At 45.2% G+C, this 24,334-nt stretch overlaps 1 protein-coding gene across 1 annotated transcript in view; it reads left to right on the top strand.

Annotated features, from left to right (window-relative positions):
- The window catches only part of LOC308483168 (IgGFc-binding protein-like), a 46,825-nt gene that overhangs the window by 19,823 nt on the left and 2,668 nt on the right, over positions 1-24,334 (top strand). The window contains exons 11-21 of the mRNA XM_081016754.1: positions 5,364-5,454; positions 7,070-7,120; positions 7,678-8,904; positions 10,130-10,342; positions 11,076-11,276; positions 12,944-13,557; positions 16,065-16,626; positions 18,080-18,687; positions 19,371-19,941; positions 21,033-21,235; positions 22,320-22,706. Coding sequence (XP_080872880.1) covers positions 5,364-5,454; positions 7,070-7,120; positions 7,678-8,904; positions 10,130-10,342; positions 11,076-11,276; positions 12,944-13,557; positions 16,065-16,626; positions 18,080-18,687; positions 19,371-19,941; positions 21,033-21,235; positions 22,320-22,706 — 4,728 coding nt within the window. The remainder of the gene's footprint in view (positions 1-5,363; positions 5,455-7,069; positions 7,121-7,677; positions 8,905-10,129; positions 10,343-11,075; positions 11,277-12,943; positions 13,558-16,064; positions 16,627-18,079; positions 18,688-19,370; positions 19,942-21,032; positions 21,236-22,319; positions 22,707-24,334) is intronic.

The raw sequence follows: 24,334 nt of genomic DNA on the forward strand, positions 1-24,334 counted from the left end.
GCCCACTGAAGTTAATGGACATGACTAACTTTTAGATCCTTTAATTCCAGTGGGTCTACTCCAATTTCTAATAGCAAAACCAGACACCTTCATCTGTCCCAGCTGCAATAAAGAATATATCCCCTGTATTGGTCCAGTGTTTTGTCCAACTATGCTTTCCTTGCCTGTTGTGATCCTACTTAGGGTGACTCAACTCAGCCCTACTGAATGTGACTCTGCTTTTCTGGATGAGACCCCTGTCCTTCTAGCAAGAGAGGATGTTGATAGACATAATTTCCTTTCCACTCTGTAGTCATCACTTGCAGCACTGCTACTGTGCATCTTCCACAAAAGCAGTGCTATTTTTCTAGAAAAAGGGGCGCCGGAACTCACCAAGAACGCCTCCCTTGTTCTCTCTCTCTCTAATTTTTTTTTTAAATATTTTTTATTAATTTTTCATTAATAACAATCCAGTGGAGGCCACATGAATACAATGCCAAATCATGCCAATTCACAATACAACCAAAAGTGCCAATTAAACAGTTCCGAATGACACATTTTTGGATGACTTCCCGTGTTCCGGCTATCAGGAGTTGATGTTATTCCTTGATCCTGTACCAATTCTCTTAATTAGTCCAAGTTCCACAATTCTGATCTTACTCCTTTGTTCTAGCATCCACTGATGTAATGACTATTGACTGTATTTTTATAAATGCATATCCATTAACTTGCAGAGGAAATTTATATCCTGTAGCTTTGTGAAATATTTCTTCACCTTCTTCTTTGCTTCATGTTGCAACCAGTCAACTTTCTTCAACATTGCCCCTCCTTTGAGAACTCATTTATAAGTACGCCATAACTTCTCCATTTTGCTTTGAAACCGAAAGCAATCCAGGGCCCAGCCGAGACTTCTGGACCACTTCCAGTGTTTATCTCCTTGTATCTTCTAACAAGCTGGCATCTCACCAAAACTGTAATAAATCAGAACTAGAGCTCTCTTTGGGTGGCGCTGTGGTCTAAACCACAGAGCCTAGGGCTTGCCGATCAGAAGGTCAGTGGTTCGAATCCCTGCGATGGGGTGAGCTCCCGCTGCTCAGTCCCTGATCCTGCCAACCTAGCAGTTTGAAAGCACATCAAAGTGCAAGTAGATAAATAGGTACCGCTCTGGCGGGAAGGTAAATGGCGTTTCCATGCACTGCTCTGTTTCGCCAGAAACGGCTTAGTCATGCTGGCCACATTACCTGGAAGCTGTATGCCAGCTCCCTCAGCCAGTAAAGTGAGATGAGTGCCGCAACCCAGAGTCATCCACGACTGGACCTAGTGGTCAGGGGTCCCTTTACCTTTTAGAGCTCTCTTTAGTTGGCAATGTTACAAGTCATCACAGAAGTTCAAGTCATCACAGTCTGTTCTTTCAAGCATTCCGTAAAGAAAACCACAAGTTCTTGTTAAATACCTCTGCATTCCATACATAGCTGTAATCCATTAGTAATTTCACTCCATTAATTGATTCTTTTTCAGTGAAGGCTTGCTGATTCATAGCACAGCAAAAAATAATGTAAAGACAGAACAACATAGCACTTACATAGCATTCCAGTTATGATGACAAGAGTGCTCTCCAGATCAAAACATTGGCATTCAGTGGCTGATTCATTTTGCAGGTTCTCTTTCTCTTTCTTCCAAAACAGGTCTGTTTCTGAAGTCCAAATTCAGATATATCTTAGAAGCAACAGATACATCTGCTCATGGCGACCACATTGGGGAGCTTCCAATATGTGCATTCACTCTGCATCCCTGCCCCCACATTCCATCGGAGCCAGAGGCAGTTATCAGATGATCTGCGAGAGAAAGCCCTCCTCCCCTGAATTGGGAGGGGGGGCTTGCAAGGATAATTACTCCCAAATTATCCTTAATTAACTGCATGGCTGGCATCCGCTATCATGGGATTGGCAGTTTGCCATGGCGGCTGCGCCAGAAGTCCTCCCTTGTTCTCTTATAATGGCAATGTTGCCCACAAGAGGGGTGCCAGAACTTGAGTTCAGACTGGAAAAAAGCCCTGCACAAAAGCCCTGTTATTTGTCTTACATAATTATGGAAGTTACTTTGTAATTACCTTATCAAAGTCCATTCAATGAAAAGAAAGGCAATGCAAATGGGGAAAAATACACAATCAATTATATATCACTTTCAGACTCAAAGCAACAGCAGCAGCAAATACCAGTCATGTTTGCTGGATTGATTTCTCTTCCAGCTATCACCATCGTTTTCTTTATAAGCTGCTTTTCCATTGCTAAAGCTAGAGAGTTCCAGAAAGACATCTACTTCTGCTTCATTGACTATGCAAAAGCCTTTGACTGTGTCGACCACAGCAAACTATGGCAAGTTCTTAAAGAAATGGGAGTGCCTGATCACCTCATCTGTCTCCTGAGAAATCTCTATGTGGGACAAGAAGCTACAATTAGAACTGGATATGGAACAACTGATTGGTTCAAAATTGGGAAAGGAGTACGGCAAGGCTGTATATTGTCTCCCTGCTTATTTAACTTATATGCAGAATACATCATGCGAAAGGCTAGACTGGATGAATCCCAAGCCGGAATTAAGATTGCCGGAAGAAATATCAACAACCTCAGATATGCAGATGACACAACCTTGATGGCAGAAAGTGAGGAGGAATTAAAGAACCTTTTAATGAGGGTGAAAGAGGAGAGCGCAAAATATGGTCTGAAGCTCAACATCAAAAAAAACGAAGATCATGGCCACTGGTCCCATCACCTCCTGGCAAATAGAAGGGGAAGAAATGGAGGCAGTGAGAGATTTTACTTTTTTGGGCTCCATGATCACTGCAGATGGTGACAGCAGTCACGAAATTAAAAGACGCCTGCTCCTTGGGAGAAAAGCAATGGCAAACCTAGACAGCATCTTAAAAAGCAGAGACATCACCTTGCCAACAAAGGTCCGTATAGTTAAAGCCATGGTTTTCCCAGTAGTGATGTATGGAAGTGAGAGCTGGACCATCAAGAAGGCTGATTGCCGAAGAATTGATGCTTTTGAATTATGGTGCTGGAGGAGACTCTTGAGAGTCCCATGGACTGCAAGAAGATCAAACGTATCCATTCTTAAGGAAATCAGCCCTCAGTGCTCACTGGAAGGACAGATCGTGAAGTTGAGGCTCCAATACTTTGGCCACCTCATGAGAAGAGAAGACTCCCTGGAGAAGACCCTGATGTTGGGAAAGATGGAGGGCACAAGGAGAAGGGAACGATAGAGGACGAGATGGTTGGACAGTGTTCTTGAAGCTACAAACATGAGCCTGACCAAACTGCGGGAGGCAGTGGAAGACAGGAGTGCCTGGCGTTCTCTCGTCCATGGGGTCACGAAGAGTCGGACACGACTAAACGACTAAACAACAACAATAACAACAAAGCTATGTTGAAGGTGGCTTACAGCAGAAAAAGATTTACATAATTACAAAAGTAGCCATAAAATAAATAAGACACATCAAAAAGTACACAGCAAAATCAAACCATTTCCATATAAATCATAACAACACTTAAAAAAAAGAATATATATAAATAACAACAATATATCAATAACTCCCTCAGTAATACCCCAGCCCAAGAGTGTGTTGAGTAATCTCAGCTTTTGTAGCTGCAGTCAGTCAATGCCCTGCCCTCCCAGACCAGGTGAGAAAAGGCTAGCAAGGCAGGGAACAGATCTTCCAGGACTCACAGCTAGGATGGTTGATGGATATAGGATAAATAGGCGAAAATTAGCAATTTCAACTGCCATTTCAATTTTTGTCAGATTTCTCCAACAGGCAGGCCCAATACATTTTGGCACCTGAGGCGAACTACAGAATCACGCCTCTCCCACCCCTCAGTTTAGGATGCATAGTTGTCAACTTTTCCCTTTTCTTGTGAGGAATTCTATTTGGAATAAGGGAATTTCCCTTTAAAAAAGGGAAATATTGACAAGTATGTTAGGGTGAGATGCAGGTGATGGTGTGGAAGAAATTTGCTTTATCTGAAAAAAGTACAAAGCCAGACTTCTGAGCACAACTCCAGTGCACACCACTCTGTAGCCAGCACACAATGAAGCACACAAAAGTCAAGCTGTAGTGTTTCGTGCCCTCAGGAACTTTCAAGAAGTCACCTGCTTTTAGCATTCCAATTTTCAGACCCACCCCACCTACCCAATGCACACAATAACACGCTCAGATATCAGGTTCAAATCACAGCTTGTAAAGCTCACATGGTCGCCTTGAGCCAATTGCAGCCTCAGCCTAACCTAGGCCACATGATTATTGATAGGGGGGGAAATGTGCAAGCAAAGGGACCCTCTCCATGAGCTGCTTCTCTCCCCTGAGCAACAACAGAGGCAGCTGACAGGCAGGGAGTAGGCAAGCAGTAAAGGACGTGCACAGGAGAGCTCACAGACAGAGGAAGAGGCAGCTATGGCAGAGGCAGCAATGGGTGGATCCGCCGCCACTCGCAGGGGGTCTAGATCTGCCACTGAAGCAGCATGCTTCATTCTGTGTCATGCAAAACATCCCTGCTAGTAAATAGCACTGATTTTAACCCAGGCTTCCCGGACAGCCTTAAACAGAACTGGGCATGGCCCAGAGAACATGCAGTTAGCTCCACATGCCCAGTGGTGCATTGGCCTTCCTCTTTTGCAAACAGCAGTCTCCAGTTCCCAACTCAGGGAAGTTTCGAAAGCAGTCTCAGATACGGTGATAAGCTGTTCAAAGCAGGAAACTAAAATGTCCAATTAAACTGTTCCCTGAACTAGCTCTCTGGATTTTGACCGAGAAGAGCATTCCAAGGTCAGTTTCACTTTCTTTTTTCTGATTACGAAGAAAATTCCCAGAGGTCAAATTCTACTTCTCTGGAACTTGCTAGTACATCTGCCTGGCAGTAAGATCCACAACATGTTAGTTTCCTATCCAAAAACAAGTCAGGTCAAGGACACTTCGGTCTTCTACCCCCTGAGCAGCAGAACTGCACAAACAGGAAAAAGCTTGCTGTCTAGCTAGCCAGGTTTTGTTGATAACAAGTACCATAATTCTTACAGAATAATGTCTAGATAAAGCTGTCTCTTTCACTGAAGTCCTGCTAATTATGAAGAACTACAACAGCAAACAGGAGAAAAAGTTTGGCTTCACCTATTTCAGTATTCAAATACATTTTAGAAACATTTGTTAAATGCTAACCTATAAGGCACATTGCCCAATCCAGTCAGTTGCATTTTTTTCTGGGGCTGAGAGGATAGGCAAAGGTTCTCTGTTTTTTTATTTGACTCTTGCATTTTCCCAAAGCCCAGCCCTTATGGACTCTTGCTGCTTTCCTAATAGTTAATCGGGAGATGGGCTCTGACTCCTTCAGCCTATAAAAAGGGGAAGAGCAGCTGAGAGAAAAGGAGAGAGGACCAAGTTCTTCTTCATTCAGCCAAGACAAGCTTACTTAGGGGCACAAGGTAAGATATTGTTTTGAACAGTGCCTTGTGATTCTAATCCGCTGCTGATCAAGGGAAGGATAAACAAGGATCCTTCTTGCCTTTTGTGCTTTTGGTGCCGCTAGTATAGTGTTGGATGAATTTCTCCATTTTTGTTTCTCTTTCCTTTCTTTTAGAAAAAATCTTCATGAAAGGTTTTATTTTAATGCAATTTCCCTCGAATATACATACGCTTGAATGCAGTTCTGCCTCATATATGTTTCCCTTAATGCAGTGCACTTTTGTATCTTATTTTCACTAATATATGCTATTCTTATGCACACTTTATCCAAGTATATGCATTTTTGTACATGCCCCTTAGCTAGAGAGGTGCAAAATTCAAAGAATGGTTGTGCTTTGGTTCATGTATTGTTTTGGAGAGTGACAATTTAGTCACCCATAAATGTGAACTGAATGGAATTTCTCCTTCATCCCTGCACTGGTACTAGTTAGTCCTGAAGACATTTAACTGAAGAGGGGCTGCAGTGGGTGGGTGGGCAGGCCTTCAAAAAGCTGCTTTAGGGGAAATAAGATCTGCCAGCTCTGATTGCTGTATCTTCTGCTTTGCTGTTCATGTGATCTCGTCCATTTGATTTTCTCCTGATTGGTTTCTCTCTTAAACCAACCTTTCTGCTTCTAATTTTATTTTAAATGACGTCTGGGTGCAAGCCTCTCTGGGGTGAGCCACCAAGAAAACTTTCCTCTAGTCACCATTTGCTTTAGCACAGCTAGTGAGGGCTTAGAAGACTTTTTCTGTGAAGAGGCAGAACAAAGTTGGGCAAAGTAGTCCTTCAGGAATGCCTCTAGGTTCCAAACTGTTTGGTGTTTTAAAGGCAAGCTGCATTACTGGAATTGTGCCACAAACCAGACTGGGAGCCACTGTTATTGTTTACACACAGCCACAATACGTTGCCATCTGCTGAGCATGGTGGCTTAATTTTGAACCAACTCCTGTTCCCTTCATGCAACGCATTGCAGTAGGTTAATGAATCAGAGGCGGTTTTAGGGCAGTACGACCGGTTTGGATGCACTGGGTTGCAGGTGCCACGGGGGGTGGGCAGGGCATGGATCCACAACAATGATGTCATATTGAGCATGAGAGGTGGGGGGCACTGAATCTTAGCACTACAAAGGGCGCCGCTGAAATTTGAGAGCCCAAAGTTTGCCACCGAATGAACGCCTGACACATAGTGTTCTGAAAAAGGACTGTTAAAGGACAGTTCACACTCTTGTCAAGTTTCTGAAAAGTTATTGTTGCGACTGCATAGTTGGGAGTTCCCCGTAGAATTCAAAGCAGTGCTACATGAATATCCTATCAGTGCAAGGATTTCTGCTTGTGCAATGGAACATTCTCCCCCTCTCCTGCCCCTGCCCCGTCCCTCACAAATCTGTTCTAGGCATTCATCCAAACCTCTAGGGCAGATCTGTGGGGAGGAGGGGAGAGTTTGGTTGCACAAGCATAAATCCGTGTGGCGATGGAGCAAGTGCTTTGGAAACTGCCCTGCGTTTCATGTTGTAGCAAAGGCAATGTGGTCGGATTTGTATTTAGAGCTGCATAAAACAATCTGTCTTACTTCTTTCCTATATTCTTTTGCAGCTATGGCAATGAGGTTATTATTCCTCTTGACTGGACTGGCACTATTGAGTGGTAAGTAAACCGGACCAAAGGCCACTTCCTCATTTTGGGGATGGCCAGTAAGGAAGCATGCACTTTCATATGGCCTGGCACGGTGAAAATTTACTACACAAATGGATGTGAAAAGGGGATGCTGGTATTCGTTCAGTATGAGCCACTTCCTTAAAAGTTATTTAATTTAAAAAAAATATATTTCTTATATAGAGCTACACAGTCATCATTGAAAGACATTTGCATTAACCGTCCACTCTTATTGTTTATACTAATTTGTTGCACCATGAGGGGAATACTGGCTGCCAACATGGGGCTCAAACCCATGGCCCTGAGTTTAAGAGTCTCACACTCTACCAACTGAGCTATCTCTCATGACAAACCTGGGTCCTAGTTTCATGAGAGAGGGAAGTAAATTTCACTATCCACTTTCTCCATGTGATTATTCAGATGCTCATAGCTGTATGGGGTTCTTCCCCAGTAGATATTATTCCAAATGTGGCCACACCATTCCATATATATTTGTGAACGAGACTTGCGATACTATTTTTGATCCGTTTCTATTTTCTTCCTCTCAGGGCCGTGCACAGCAAGTTCCCAAGGAAAGGAATTTGTCACAGCCTTCATGCTCAACATCAAACAGAATCAACGCAATACTAAGCTTGAGTTGCTCATCACTGGGTACCATCCTGCAACCACCGTCACGGTCACATCAAACAAAGCTACATTCCAGAACACCGTTCCTGTCAATGAAGGGGAAACTGTGTCCATTGAGCTTCCAGCTTCCGCAGAGATGGTGGGGACGGACACCTTTGACAGGGCTGTGACAATCCGAGCAAACCATGACATCTCTGTCTTTTCCCGCAGCCACAAGGACTATTCAACTGGTGCCATGGTAGTGTACCCAGTCGAGCAGCTGGGCACGTTGTATTATGTGGTAACCCCAGTGGGTGAAATGGCAGACACTTTCAAGGAGTTTGCAGTTGTGGCCTATGAAGCAGCCACTAGGGTCGACATCCGTTTGACGGGGTCTGTGACATTCAAAGGACGTGTTTATCCCGCCGGGAGCATTCTGGTTGTTAACCTCAAGGCCTTCCAAGCAATCCAGCTGCAAAGCTTGCAGGATCTATCAGGCACCAAGGTTGAATCAAGTGGACCTGTGGCTGTCTTGAGTGGGCACAGCTGTGCCAAGAACCACACACACTGTGACCATGTTGTCGAGCAGCTCCTGCCCGTTTCACGCTGGGGTGCCACCTTCCTTGTGCCCCCAGTGTCCTTCCAGAGCAGATACGATATGGCGTATATCGTTGCATCCCAAAACACTTCAGTCACATATCAATCCGGACCCACAGCAGGAAACTATAATATGAGAGCTGGAGAAGCTATTCAGTTGAGTATCCAGCCCTCTTGGGCACTTTACATCTCAGCTGACAGAGGAATCCAAGTCCTTTTCTTCTTTGCTGGTGCATCAAGAGGAAGCACGATCTATGACCCATTCCTCATCAATATTCCTCCACTGACAAGCTACTGTAGGTCATACCACATTGAGGGAATGGCTGGGTTTGATAATTATGCAGTTATTATAGCCAAAACCTCAGAAACCAGCGAGATCACATTAGAGAAGAGGGCTGTTGAAAACATCCAGTGGAGACCAATCCCAGCCACAGAATACTCCTCTGCTCAGCTCAGCTTGGGCAGAAAAGCTAGCTCCCTCTCCCTGGAGCACCCCAGCACTCCTTTTGGACTCTTCATTTTTGGAGGCTCATTCCGCGATGGCTATGGCTCCATAGCCCTTTGCTCATCTGGTAAGTATTGAATAGGCTACTAGGGAATGAACAAATAGTTGACAATAGTCTTGACCAGGCTTCTTCAACCTTGGCCCTTCAGATGTTTTGGCCTACAACTCCCATGATTCCTAGCTAGCAGGACCAGTGGACAGGGATGATGGGAAGTGTAGTCTCAAAACATCTGGAGGGCTGAGGTTGAGGAAGCCTGGTCATGACTCTTAGATAGGTGGACTTGCAAAAAATTCTGCATTGTTTTTCTGCCTCAGAAATGCCCCCCACAGCCACTGCTTCTCCCTTCTACTGCAACTCTTTTCTTTTCCTGCCCTATTCTTGACTGCAATCTGTATGTGGCTCCTTCACTTTGGAATCCCACAGATGAAATTATTGCCACATTTGAACTAGGGATGGGGGGAGAAATTCAATTTGATCACATTCAAAGATGAACCCACATAATTTACACTTTCCGGAACAATACATGAACCAAAACACAACTACCCATTGAAATTCACACTTCTTCAGATTTTGCATTGCAGTCCCCCAACCAACACATGTTTACAAAAATGCATAGGGTTAACTGTACACAGAAGTGTACACATGCTTTTGGTGATACAGTATCATTCCCGAAACCTTCGTTTGTAGCTAGGTTCTGTGGAAAATGTGACCAAATTTACATAATAATACTAAGGGTGAAAAATGTACAGTGAGCTGTCCAAACAGTTGCCACAAATATTCCCATGCCACAAAAGCACAAATGACATAAAAATAAGGCTAATGTCACATTTGATGACTGCTAATTGGAACCCATCTGGCAGTTCCTGTTTGTACCCAGTTTATTTCCTGTGCCACTGGGCTACAATGAATTAAAGTGCTGGGGCACAAAACTACAGTCATACCTCGGTTGAATATGCTTCGTGTTGAGCATGTTCAAGTTGCCCTCTGTGGCAACCTGGAAGTAACGGAGTGCGTTACTTCCGGGTTTCACCGCTCATGCATGCGTAGACACTCAAAACGACATCATGCGCATGCGCAGAAGTGGCGAAAAGCAACACGCGCGTGCGCAGACGTACCGTCACTAGTTACGTTTGCTTCTGGATGCGAACGGGGCTCCAGAACGGATCCTGTTCGCATCCCGAGGTACCACTGTACAAGCCAATATGTCAATAGAAAAATGTTCCTCAGAAGTGAAGGAATTTTGAATCATTAATTGACCTGAGAACACACCTGACCTTTTTTTTTTTATCAGTGTTTGATCCAGACACAACCGTGGCTCCATTATCCTGCCCTGAGAACAGCCACTTTGAGGCCTGTGGAAGTGCCTGCCCAGCCACCTGCTCTCACAGAACTGCTCCCTCTGAGTGCACAGAGACTTGTGTGGAAATCTGCCAGTGCAATAGAGGCTACATCCTCAGTGATGAGAAGTGCATCCCAGTGGAGAGCTGCACCAACACTTCTATGGGTATGAACTGCAATGCAGGGCGGGAGTCCTGGGCTCATGAAGACGGCCAGACTCTCTGCAAGCGTTACGCCAAATTACATAGGGAGTATAACATTTGACTGCTGAGACCATATAACACCAGTCTTTGAAAGACCTACATTGGCTCCCAGTACATTTCCTAGCACAATTCAAAGTGTTGGTGCTGACTTTTAAAGCCCTAAACAGCCTCAGCCTTGTATACCTGAAGGAGTGTCTTCTCCCCCATAGTTCAGCCCAGACACTGAGGTCCAGCTCCGAGGGCCTTCTGGCAGTTCCCTCCCTGCAAGAAAAGAAGCTTACAGGGAACCAAGTAGAGGGCCTTCTTGGTGGTGGCGCCCGCCCTGTGGAATGCCCTCCCATTTGATGTTAAGGAGATGAGTAATTACATAACATTTAGGAAACATCTGAAGGCAGCGCTGTATAGGGAAGCTTTTTAAGGTTTAATGTTTAACTATGTTTTTATATATGCTGGAAGCTGCCCAGAGTGGCTGGGGCAACCCACTCAGATGGGTGGGGTGTATAAACAACAACAACAACAACAACAACAACAACAACAACAACAACAACAACAACATAATAATTGACTGGAAGGAAAGAGGGACTTTAACTCCCTCAATCTTTTCCGTCCTTACTGGAGCCTTGAATTACTTTGCTTTTCCTGATTTTTAAAATATGTAATCACACCTGACTACTTTTGAACATTGCTTTTCTTCAGGTCCCACTGACCCCCCAATAGACTGTCCTGAGAACAGCCACTTTGAGACCTGTGGGAATCCCTGCCCAGCCACATGTTCAGACAGAACTGCTCCCGATGAATGCACAGATGGCTGTGTGGAAATATGCCAGTGTGATGCGGGATACATCCTTAATGATGAAAAATGCGTCCCAGTCGAGAGCTGCCCCAGCACTTCGACAGGTATGGACTGCAATGCCAGGCAAGAGTTCTGGGCTGATGAAGACTGCCACATTATTTGCAATTGCTACCCTAAATTAGGGATGGTTGTGTACAAAAAGACTTTTTGTGAGGCCAAGAAGAAAAGCCTCAGGCACTGTAGGGGATGGAGGCTGTGAGCTTTCAGAAGTAGCTCTGCTGCCAGAGCTAGGTTAGGAGAGGCGTGGATTGAGGTGTTCAGAGAATCAAGTGAGGCCAGTTTGAGCCCTTGCGGGTGTCAAGCCTAGCCTGCAATTTAGCTTGATACCCATGGCTCTCACATTTTCAACTCAGTTGCTGCCTCGCGAACCAAGACACAAAGGACTTTTTCACCCTGCCATCCTTAATTAGAACAGCAACTGCATGCAAGGGTTTTGTGGGTGGCAAAAAGGAATCAACTTTGAGGTCATTCTGTGGATGAAGATGCAACCTTTTGCAAATGCCACCTCCTTCCAAGGTCAACAGGCTTCATTTTGGGAAGATGTCAACTCCTGCCCGCATGTGTTAGCTTCATGGTCCATGGGCCCCTGTCCCTGAGGTCACATGGCTTCCTCTGTCCCCAACCTCCATGAGTAAGGTATGAACATCTGTCTGATGCATGGAGATTGTGGTGTTCTGTGACCACATGGGAATAAAGCAATAGGCATTCCACTATCCCTGCCTAAATCTAATTGTTTTTTTTTTACAGTCCTGAGCCACATGCAAATCAATTTCATTGAGAAGGCCTAGTTTCACTAACATGGGAGATATTTTTTTCTCCCCACTTTCCCTGCATTTGAAAAATACCAAATATATCATGTCCTCCTATGCAAGGTGCTTCTGATACTTCAACTATTTCAGCTGCCGCTTTTTGTCCTTTTCCTTGCTCCAGGATGGCCCTTTTGTGACACGGCAACTAGAACACTATTATGCATTAAACATCTATCCCATCTATTTCTCCAAAGAGCCTAAGAAACAATACAAGAAACAGAGCAGAACAAAATTCCGAATATTCATTCCAGTTAATAAATTAGCAACCCTTTTAACAAATCTCAATAACCCCAAAACAATGTAGAATGGTGCTAGGAAAGTAAAATACGTAGTATTTTCAATGGCCTAATATAAAAGCCAGGTTTTTACCTCTTGCCTGACACAGTAGAGCGATGGGACCTAATGGAACTTCCTCGACAAGGCATTTAATTAGGTAGGTGCCACAACAAAAAAGACCCTACTAATGGAGCTTTAAGGGACTTGGAAGAAGGCCCTAGATGATTGCAGTACAGTTGTACCTTGGTTGTGGAACAGAATCCATTCCAGACATCTATTCGACTTCTGAAAATGTTCGACAACCGAGGTGCAGCTTCCGATTGGCTGCAGGAGCACACAATTGGAAGCTGTGGAAGCTGCATCAGACATTCGGGTTCCAAATAACATTTGCAAACCGGAACACTCAATTCTGGGTTTTCAGCATTCAGGAGCCAAAAAGTTCAACTCGCAAGGTGTTCAGGATCCAAGGTACGACTGTATAATAAAAGGTTTGACTTGGAAATTTGCTGCAGAGAGTGTGTGCCCCAGAACCATTTAATTCCTGACTGCAGCCTTGAATAAGCTTTGTTTTTCCTTAACTTTTTTTAATTACACCTGACCAGCTTTGATCATTCTTATTCCTCCAGTTCCCACCTCAGCCCCAGTACCCTGCCCTGAGAACAGCCACTTTGTGTCCTGTGGAACTCCATGCCCAGCTACCTGTTCCGACAAAACTGCTCCTGAAACGTGCAATGATACCTGTGTGGCGGCCTGTCAGTGTGATGAGGGTTATATCCTCAGTGCTGAAGCATGCATCCCAGTGGAGAAGTGCCCTTGCATTTACAAAGGCATGAGCTACAGCGCAGGAGAGGAGTTCTGGGCTGATGAAGGCTGTCATACTCGCTGCAAGTGCGACTCCAAATTAGGGAAGGTTACATGCACCAAGTCCTCCTGTAAGGCCAATGAAAAATGTGCCCTGGTGAATGGCATTTGGGGCTGTCATCCCACCAGCTATTTCACCTGCATAGGAACTGGAGACCCTCATTACACCACCTTTGATGGAAAGAAATTTAACTTCATGGGAACCTGCATTTATCAAATGGCCGGAGTCTGCTCCAAGGACCCCGCTCTCACCCCATTTTCGGTCACGGTGGAGAACAACAACCGAGGCAGCAAGGCGGTGTCCTTCACCAAAGTGGTGACACTAGAGGTCTACAACATGACCATCAGTCTGAGCCAAGAACATCCACAGAAGATTAAGGTACATATGCCAGGTGATAAGGAAGAGTGGGGCAGATTTAAATTCAGCACTTGATTTTGGGTTCAACCAGCACCTCATTGAGCAATGAGGTCCTCTGGCAGGGCCATTGCATCTGATTCTTAATGTTAGAATGTCAACAGTCTTTCTGTTGTGGTTTACAAGGCTAAAGGATGTGAGGCCAGGACAGGAAAATGTGCTGAATGAGGAAATTGTGTTCTGTATTGTGTTATACTGGATACCAGCAACAAGGAAGAAAGATACTAGGCAATAGCACTGAGGGATGCAGAAATGGAATTAGTTCACATTTAAAGGGGTGGTGCTGTGGGTTAAACCACAGAGTCTAGGACTTGCCGATCAGAAGGTCGGTGGTTCGAATCCCCGCAACGGGGTGAGCTCCCGTTGCTCAGTCCCTGCTCCTGCTAACCTAGCAGTTTGAAAGCATGTCAAAGTGCAAGTAGATAAATAGGGACCGCTCCGGTGGGAAGGTAAACGCCGTTTCCGTGCGCTGCTCTGGTTTGCCAGAAGTGGCTTAGTCATGCTAGCCACATGACCTGGAAGCTGTACGCCAGCTCCCTCGGCCAATAAAGCGAGATGAGTGCCGCAACCCCAGAGTTGGTCACGATTGGACCTAATGGCCAGGGGTCCTTTACCTACCAAATCAGCAGTTTCCGAAACAATATGCAAACTGAAGCACAGCCATCCTTCAGAATTCACACTTCTCCAACCATATAATGTGTTTAAAAATGCTTTTACTGGGGGAATAAATGCAGATAGTATTGAAAATAACATATGGAAACACATTATATTAGGGGAAATTGTTTGAAACTGTGTGCATTATTCAAAACTGCAAACAAAAATGTGTTTATTGGGAGAAGTTGGCACTAAAATTAGCTTTTTAAAAAAAAGATCACAAATTGCTGCAGAAATGTAGATAACTTGGCATGCCAACCCTGCAGATGTAATGAGGGCCAAAAAGTTGTGTGAGGAGGGAACTATGATTAATATCGTTTCACTGATGTGATTCATAGAATCATAGAATGATCTAGTTGGAAGGAACCACCAAGGTCATCTGGCCTAACCCCCGTGCAATGCTGGAATCCTTTGCCAAACGTGCAGCTTGAACTGACTGAACTACCCTAGATCTAACAAAGCAATTTATAAGCTGCTGGTCTCAAGTTCAGCTCAGACATGCAAATCAGCACCTCTGGTTGCTGTCATATCTCTTGTACAAATTGCTGATCTTAAATGACTCATTCATATGGTGATTATAATGTGAGAGACATATCAGCTTTCTGCCTCAAGCATGCATGCTACTTTCACAAGCTGAAAAGGCATTAAACATAAAATCTGTTTTCTGGTGCATGTTCTTAATAATTAGGCCATTCCATGGCTTCTTGAAATTGTCATATGACAAATTTTGCCCTGTAAATCTGTCTTAAGTGGGACGGTTTTTCCAAGAGCCCAGAGGTACTAGAGAAGAGCAGTAGATAATCTTGGGTTGGGGCAGTTCAAGCTTTCTAAAAGTCAGTGGCAAAGTGATACCAGCAACAAGGGCCTGGCGTCTGCTGATGACCCACAACCCAGCCTGGGTCCACTGACAGCAGCCTCCTGGACCTGCTCCCCCTCCTCACAATGGCTACCTGCTTGTACACCCACCTCACTGTGTATCTGGCTGAGACAAGAGTGGTGATGATTAAGAGGAGCAGTAGACACCACTGCCTGCTTGCTCACTGGCTCTCTGTCAGACAAGCAAGGGAGAGGAGCAGCAGGTGGCAACAATGGAGATCAGGTCGAAAACTCATTGAAGGAGGACACACTGAGGGAGAGGGGTATGAGGAGGCCATTTTGCCTAAGAGCCTGTAGAGCCTGGAACCAGCACAGTGCAATAGAACACAGAGGGTTTACAGTGGTACCTCGGGTTACAGACGCTTCAGGTCATAGACGCTTCAGGTTACAGACTCTGCAAACCCAGAAATAGTACCTCGGGTTAAGAACTTTGCTTCAGGATGAGAACAGAAATCGTGCGGTGGCAGCGGGAGCCCCCATTAGCTAAAGTGGTACCTCAGGTTAAGAACAGTTTCAGGTTAAGAACGGACCTCCAGAACGAATTAAGTTCTTAACCCGAGGTACCACTGTATCTCTAAATGACAAATTCCTGTTTGACTATTCAATAGTAGAAGCAGTCTTCTTTCTTAGCCTCAGGGTTCTGATGATGTCATGTGGGGGCAAGTCATTTCCTTCTCATTGTAGGGCCAGCAAAAGTGAATAAAACCCATAGATTATACAACATATAGCAAGGGTGGAAAATAAGTGGCCTGCCAAGTGTTGCTGAACTACATCCCCCATCATTTCTAACCACTGGCAATGCTGGCTGAGGCCACATGCTCTCCACCCCTGGCATACAGCACAGATTGTGCCTCTCACTAGTGAAAATATGTCCTAGTTGGGTTTTTTCCCCTGAATTTGCTGAACTCTCAGTGTGACAGTGACTTCCATATATTTTCCAGGTGAATGGAGTCTTTGTGGACCTGCCCTTCTCCTATGGAAAGAAACTGAAGGTCTACATCAGTGGAGTCCATGGCTTCATCAAAACAGACTTTGATCTGAGAGTCAGCTTTGACTGGTACAGTTATGCCAGGGTCATTATTCCCAGCACTTATGCCAATGCTGTGTGCGGACTGTGTGGCAATGCCAACCAGGACCCCAGCGATGACTTTGCTATGAAGGATGGAGCTCAGACAACAGATGAAATCCAGTTTGCAGACAGCTGGAAAGTTAAGGAGGTCCTAGGATGCTCTGCAGGATGTATTGACTGCCCAGTATGCAGTGAGGCAGAGAAGCAGACCTACAAGGGGGATCAGTTCTGTGGGATCCTCAAGAGAAGGGATGGGCCGTTCAGGCAGTGCCATGAGACCATTGACCCAACACCTTACTTCGATGATTGTGTTTTCGACACCTGCCAATACAAGGGTCATCACGACACTCTCTGCAGTGCCATCAGTGCCTACGTGACAGCCTGCCAATCTTTGAACATTGAGGTTGGGAAATGGAGATCAGCCTCTTTCTGCAGTAAGTACTGTATTATTTTCTGAATCTGGATCTGAGTTCAGTTAAATATTGGGTGTTGATGGCCGCAATGCAGTCTTAGAATTTGGAAAAAAACAAACCCATGAATCATTTGATAAGGATTTCAGGGTACTGTGTAAAAGACAACATTGTACCAAGGATTGCTTAGAGAGTTACAACTCTACAGGAATACTAGGTGGAATGACTCTCTGTGCTTTGGTTTTTTCCTGTAGTGCCTCACAGACCTGGGGCTGTACAGTGGTACCTCGGGTTAAGAACTTAATTTTTTCCGGAGGTCAGTTCTTAAACTGAAACTGTTCTTAACCTGAAGCACCACTTTAGCTAATGGGGCCTCCTCCTGTTTCCGCGTCGCCGGAGCACGATTTCTGTTCTCATCCTGAGGCAAAGTTCTTAACCTGAGGTACTATTTCTGGGTTAGTGGAGTCTGTAACCTGAAGCGTCTGCAACCTGAAGCGTCTGTAACCCGAGATACCACTGTATTCCACATAGCATTAAGGAGACCATCCTGTCAGCCTGATGGAATGATCTCCCTTCTTTGCCCCAGGGTTCTCCCAACTCCCTAGAAAAGATTTGGGGAGAGTGTGGTGGCATGCAGGGGGAGGAGAATGGAGAAAAGTCCCATTGTCCTAGCAGGTATTGCACTAGCACATTGATTTAGTTCTGCACATCCCTAGATGCCCAATTTGTGCACATTATTCTCCAACGCCAAATTGAATGGTCGTATGTTTTTTTTTAAAAAATGAAAGATTTCTTGAACTGCTGCGTGAGCACAAAGAAGGCATTGCATTGTTAAATTAGCAGTTACCATTCCCCCAAATACATAGGGGTGCTTCATTTTCACTCATCTCCAGAAAGGAGTGTCAAGGAGGGGGTCACTTTCCCAAACCCTCCCTCCAGGCTACTAATCAATCACACACAGGCACTGAACAGGTTGCCAGGCTTTACTGACTTCTTCTCTGGCACCAGCCACAGAACATCAAACAGCAAGTTGAAAACATGGCATGTTCTCTCCCTTAGCCGGAAGGTTAGCTCGAAGGTTTATATGGGTTGGGGAATGCTGGCAAGAAGCCAGCCCCTTCAACTGTTCCCACTTTGGGAACTAATTGTTACCACCTTCCTGAGGGCCCCACCCAGAGATACTTGCTCACAGAATCACTACTTCATGACAAACCTAAGTTTTTTGTCCCTCATCCAGCCCACCACTGAATCTAGGCACCAGTTCATAACAGTCACAGCCCCTCCTGACTCAGATGCAACAGAATAAGCACTAGAATAAGCAAACTGCAGGTATTTTTTTGTGGTGTGTGTCTTAAGAGGACATTTTGAACCACATTGTGCCCAAAAGTCTTCACATAATAACACTTTGGTGGTGCTTTTGCTGAGTCTTAGTTATATTCCAAAGGCTGGTATAATTGTCTTTATTCTTTACTTCCAGGACTTCCCTGTCAACCCAATTCCCACTATGAGCTCTGTGGAAGCGGTTGTCCCAGCACATGCCAGAACCGTTCCTCCACCATAAAGTGTGGTGGACCATGCGATGCACCATGTACTGAAGGATGCTTTTGTGATCCTGGATTCGTGCTCAGTGGGGATCAGTGTGTGCATCTTGCAGAGTGTGGCTGTGTGCACCAGGGTAGATACTACAAAAAGGGAGAGGAGTTTTATCCCAGTAGCTCCTGCCAGGAGAAGTGCCACTGCCTGGACAATGGAGCCACCAAGTGCCAGCCGTTCTCCTGTGGAGCGCATGAGGAGTGCAGGGTGGAGAACGGCATCCAAGGCTGTCACCCTGCGGGATATGGTACAGCTATAGCACTTGGTGACCCTCTTTATATTTCCTTTGATGGACAAAGCTTTCACTTCCATGGCTCCTGCACTTACACCTTAGCCAAAGTCTGCAGCACAGACCCTCGGCTACAGAATTTCTCCATTTTGGTGGAGAACGAGAAGCTTGGAAATGGACACCTTGCTCAGATAAGGAAGGTTGTGGTCTCTGTTCATCAGCACACTATTGTCCTTGAAAGGGGAAGGAAATGGATAGCTGTGGTATGTATGGGCCACTCATATCAGATTATTATTACTATTTGAAATAAAAGGGACGCGGATGGTGCTGAGGTCTAAACCACCGAGCCTCTTGGGCTTGCTGATCGGAAGGTCAGTGGTTTGAATCCCCACGATGAGGTGAGCTCCCATTGCTCTGTCCCAGCTCCTTCCAACCTAGCAGATCGAAAGCACACCAGTGCAAGTAGATAAATAGGCACCGCTCTGGCAGGAAGGTGAACAGCATTTCCATGTGCTTCCGTCACGGTGTCCTGTTGTGCCAGAAGCAGTTTAGTCATGCTGGCCACATGACCCGGAAAGCTGTCTGTGGACAAACGCCAGCTCCCTCGGTCTGAAAGCGAGATGAGCGCTGCAACCCCATAGTCGCCTTTGACTGCACTCAACTGTCCAAGGGTCCTTTACCTTTACCTATGATTTCAAATGAATAACATGCCCTTCTTATGCAAAGAGAGTCCAGGGCAGCTTGCAGTCATAAAATTACAGGAAAACCATTTGTTATAGTAATTAAATTCTTTTTTTTAAAAAAAGATGACATTTCTTTAGATCACTGGAATGAGAAACAGCATGTGCAAAAGGATATGTGTGTGTCTTTTGTATTTGTGTGTTCTTGAGAATTTGTGTGTGCTCAGAGCTGACCCCCATAAATATGCCTCTTTCTGCTGATGCAGGTGGATGAAGAATTCTGCACTTTGCCAGTGAATAGAGACGAGAGGAAACTCTGGATCACTCAGGAGGGGATCAATATAATTCTTCAGGCATCCTTTGGCCTCACAGTTCTTTATGATACCTCTTCCTATGTCCGTGTGTCTGTCCCCAGCACCTACCAGGGACACATGTGTGGTCTGGGTGGCAATTTCAATGGCGATGAGAGGGACGATTTCATGCTGCCTAGTGGGGAATCCGCACAAACGGTGGATGAGTTTGGGGCCTCCTGGCAGGTCCCTCTGGATGGTGCCATCTGCTCCAATGGCTGTGGTGAGGAATGCCCCACTTTTGCTACAGTCCAGACAGCACCGTATGAGAATGACGACTCCTGTGGAATGATCACGTCCGAGACAGGACCATTCAAAGACTGCTCCTCATTAGTAAACCCCTCAGATTACCTTGAGCAATGCCTGTATGACTTGGCTGCAGCCAAAGGGGAGCAGGAGTATCTCTGCCGAAACCTTCAAGCCTATGCAGCTGCGTGCCAGTCTGCTGGAGTCAAGATTGGAGCCTGGAGAACAAAGTCCTTCTGTCGTAAGTTGGATGAAAAGGTTTCTTCATCTCTTCCTTTTCGGTAGTGAGCCTCCCCCAAACCCAGAGTAATCTGAGCTATTGGTTGAGTTATGCAAGTTTCAGTGATATGCAATCACTTGTTCTCTCACCTTTTCCCCCAACCCTTTTCTCCCTCTTATCTTTCTACGGGGTTCCTGTTTTTCAACCCACTGCCTTATTTTGCAATCTTTCTTGACTCTGAGTTCCTTGTGAGAGGGCCTACAAATGCATCAGGTCTGGTTTACATTGTTAAGTAATGCACATTGCCACTCTGCCTGGCATGGGATATCTCAATCCAACATGTTGTTGTTGTTTAGTCGTTTAGTCGTGTCCGACTCTTCGTGACCCCATGGACCAGAGCACGCCAGGCACTTCTGTCTTCCACTGCCTCCCGCAGTTTGGTCAGGCTCATGTTTGTAGCTTCAAGAACACTGTCCAACCATCTCGTCCTCTGTTGTCCCCTTCTCCTTGTGCCCTCCATCTTTCCCAACATCAGGGTCTTTTCCAGGGAGTCTTCTCTTCTCATGAGGTGGCCAAAGTATTGGAGCCTCAGCTTCAGGACCTGTCCTTCCAGTGAGCACTCAGGGCTGATTTCCTTAAGAATGGGTAGGTTTGTTCTTCTTGCAGTCCATGGGACTCTCAAGAGTCTCCTCCAGCATCATAATTCAAAAGCATCAATTCTTCGGTGATCAGCCTTCTTTATGGTCCAGCTCTCACTTCCGTACATCACTACTGGGAAAACCATAGCTTTAACTATATGGACCTTTGTTGGCAAGGTGATGTCTCTGCTTTTTAAGATGCTGTCTAGGTTTGTCATTGCTTTTCTCCCAAGACAGTCCAACATAGGATACCTCAAAACAACAATTACCTAATATTACCAATATTTATGATTTACATATTTATTCCCTGAGAGGCTGGAATCTTTGCGAACACTTCCAAGTCAGCTATAGTGTCAGAAGCTTCTGTGCCATAATACTGATGAAGCAAAATGGTTGAAAATAATTGTTTTCATTTTGGAAAGCCTCCCTATTCCATGTTTGTCAAACATTACTTTTTCTGCTCTCTCTCTGTAGCCCTCACCTGCCCAGCCAATAGTCACTATGAGACATGCACAAAACCAGTTTGTGATTTCAGTTGTGCCAGCTTGTCCACTCCACTCCAGTGCACCAGAAAATGCTTTGAAGGCTGTCAATGTGATGATGGCTACTTGTTTGATGGGGATACATGTGTGCCTACAGACAAATGTGGCTGCGTGCATGATGGTCTCTACCTCAAAGTAAGTCTTTGTATCCCAGTTATTGGGGTTCCCATATAGAGGGCCAGCGCAAGTAGTTTATAAGGATGAGAGAGAAATTTGATTCAGTTTGCATATAAAGGTGAACCTACTTTCCAAGACAATGCGAGAACTGAAACATTGCCATCTTTTGAAATTCGCACTTCGCTGAATTTTGCAATGTAGTTCTCCAGCCAAGTAATGTGTGTATAGAAATGCGCATATTTGTGAAAACAACGTGCAAGATGCATGCTTTGCAAAGTTGTATATATTAGGCAAAACTGCGATAAAAATTTATAAGGAGAAATTTTCACAAAGTGATGTGGAAGTGTGGAGAACTGATTGGGAAATGGAGAGAAACCAAAACAGATTGGTCAATAATGAAGGATATGATTTTACAAATAACACACATACCTCTAATGGAAGGGACAATATGACTGCGCTCATGTCATGCTTATGGCCTTCCTGTGGGCATTTGGTTGGCCACTGTGAGAACAGAATGCTGGACTAGATAGTCCTTTAATCTAGTAGTGATTTTACATTCTTAAATAAATAAAACACATTTTTATAAGATGAAGTAGTTGTTACTGCTCTGAAGGAGGTAGCTGTGGATCCAATGCTGAAAACCCTCTTCAAGACACAATCTACTGTAAACCCAGGATCCATTTGGATGAGTGAATTTGGAATAGGCAGATCTCCAGCTGAGCCTCGGCTAAGCCCAGGGCTGGCTAGGACATTTTGATGCTTGAGATAAAACTTCCCAGCGCCACCTGGTCAGTCACATGACTAGTGTAACCCTGTGCAACTTACGTTGACAAAAAGGGTGGTGTAAATGAAACTCTGCTTCAAAGTCTTGTTTTCTCTCTGCCAGCCTTGCTACTGAGTCGAGTTTGGAATAGGGGTAACGTACACTGGGTTAGTTTTCCTTAGGTCAGAAATAAACTTGTGCATCTTTTACATGGGAAATCAGCACGTGAACATTCTAAATAAGCTAACACCATTAAATAAAAAGAAATTGCTGTTGGAATGTTTGCATTATTTTCCAACTCCCCTAACTTTATTTCTTTATCTGGGAATTTCCCAACAGGCTGGAGAGAGCATCTTCTCAAGCAATTGCATGGAGAAATGCACCTGCGGTGACTTGGGCAAACTTACCTGCGTTAATAGCAGCTGCCAAATAGACACCTGCGCACTTAAGGATGGTCGTCGTGCCTGTGAGAGCATGGAACATCTTGAGGGCGAGTGTAGACTCACCCCTGGAGCCCAACTTAGTTCATTTGATGGTGCCTCAGGGAAGTACTTCTGCGATGGAGTTTATGACTTGGTCTCTGTTTGTGACGAAAGTGCCCCCTTCTGGTTCAGGGTGTCCGTGAGCATTGGAAAGGACAATGAGGATGGCTTGGTAGCTGGGAGAGCAGTCTATGTTTTCTTCCCTGACGCATCCATCACTGTCAAAAAGAACAACAGGACATGGGTAAGTAGAGTTCAGGATGGAGTATGCCATGGGGAAAAATATATCTAGTTCCTAATAATATATATTTCTTCTTATGACTTGTCTATGTGTTCATCACTAGTCACTGCAGCTTATTATTTGCTTACGTGATGTGTGGGCTTATCGTAAAAGGTAAAGGGACCCCTGACCATTAGGTCCAGTCGCAGACGACTCTGGGGTTGCAGCGCTCATCTCGCTTTATTGGCTGAGGGAGCTGGCATACAGCTTCCGGGTCATGTGGCCAGCATGACTAAGCCGCTTCTGGCAAACCAGAGCAGCACACAGAAAAGCCGTTTACCTTCCCGCCACAACGGTACCTATTTATCTACTTGCACTTTGACGTTCTTTCGAACTGCTAGGTGGGCAGGAGCAGGGACGGAGCAACGGGAGCTCACCTCGTTGCGGGGATTCGAACCACCGACCTTCTGATCAGCAAGTCCTAGGCTCTGTGGTTTAACCCACAGCACCACCTGTGTCCCAGGGCTTGTAAATGAACAGAGAGGAAGAAGCCCCCAAATAACTTGGACCCCCCTAAATGTCTTAGTTTTTAAAGGTCAGTTGTTCAACTTTGATTGTTTGTGAAGTCTGAAAGTATACATCAGGGATGGCAGATCTGTGGCCCTCCAGATGTTACTAGATGACAACTTGCATCATCCCTGATCACTGGCTTTGTTAGTTGGGGTTGATGGGATGTTCACAGGGTCCCCACCCCTGGGACATATCCACAATAGTTTGACTATATTGGGGAGTTTAGAACTTACAGGAAATTCCCAGTATTTTCAAAGTGACCTGAGCCAATGGTGATGTGGGGTAACTCTGAAACCACAACCCCTGAAATAGCCATAGATTATTCAAAGTAGTCCTTGTTTACAATAATCCTACTTGAGGCTTCCTTCGCAATAAGGTGCAGAACTGTAGCTCAGTGGCTGTCAGGCTTGAGGAATCCTCCCCTTCACCCCAATGGCACCAAGAAGCAGGGAGGAAACGCGAAAGTTCTTACTTATGATTTATTAAGTCATCACAATAAAGGACAAAGAATTTCGGTCATTTTGGAGCTGCTCTCACTGAGCTCCTCCCCCTTCCCTCTCTAGCAACAACACCTGCTTCTACGGCGTCTGTCCATGGACAATTGTCTATGTGCTCTTTGTTCTTAACAAATGCTGCATTTTGGGAGAAGGGGGGGTTGGGTATGCTGTCCAGTGACGTGTCAGCTAGTTTCTCTGCCTCCATCCCTCCTTCTCCTAACACAACATAACTCTGCTGTTTGCCTGTCTCTGAGCTGCTATCTTCCTCAAAGCCCTGCTGTAATTCAAGACTGCCTTCCTCCTCCCTGGAAGCTACAGGAGATGGGGGGGGGGGAGATCTCCACCATTCCCCCTCCTCTTCAGTACAATCCCTGACAGTGGCAGAGCATTTGCTTGGCATGCAAAATGTCCCAGGTCCAGTCCCAGCTAGAACTGGGAATATTCCCTGCCTTAAACCCTGGAGAGCTTCTGCTAGTCATTGGGGACAATAATGAACTAGATGTACCCAATGGCCTGACTTGGTCTAAGTCACCTTCCTATTTTACCAAGTGGATTGGCTGCTTCCCATCATAAAAGAGATTCTCT

The sequence above is a fragment of the Podarcis pityusensis genome (assembly GCF_964106645.2).
Source record: "Podarcis pityusensis genome assembly, chromosome: 8".
NCBI classification, from domain to species: Eukaryota; Metazoa; Chordata; class Lepidosauria; order Squamata; family Lacertidae; genus Podarcis; species Podarcis pityusensis.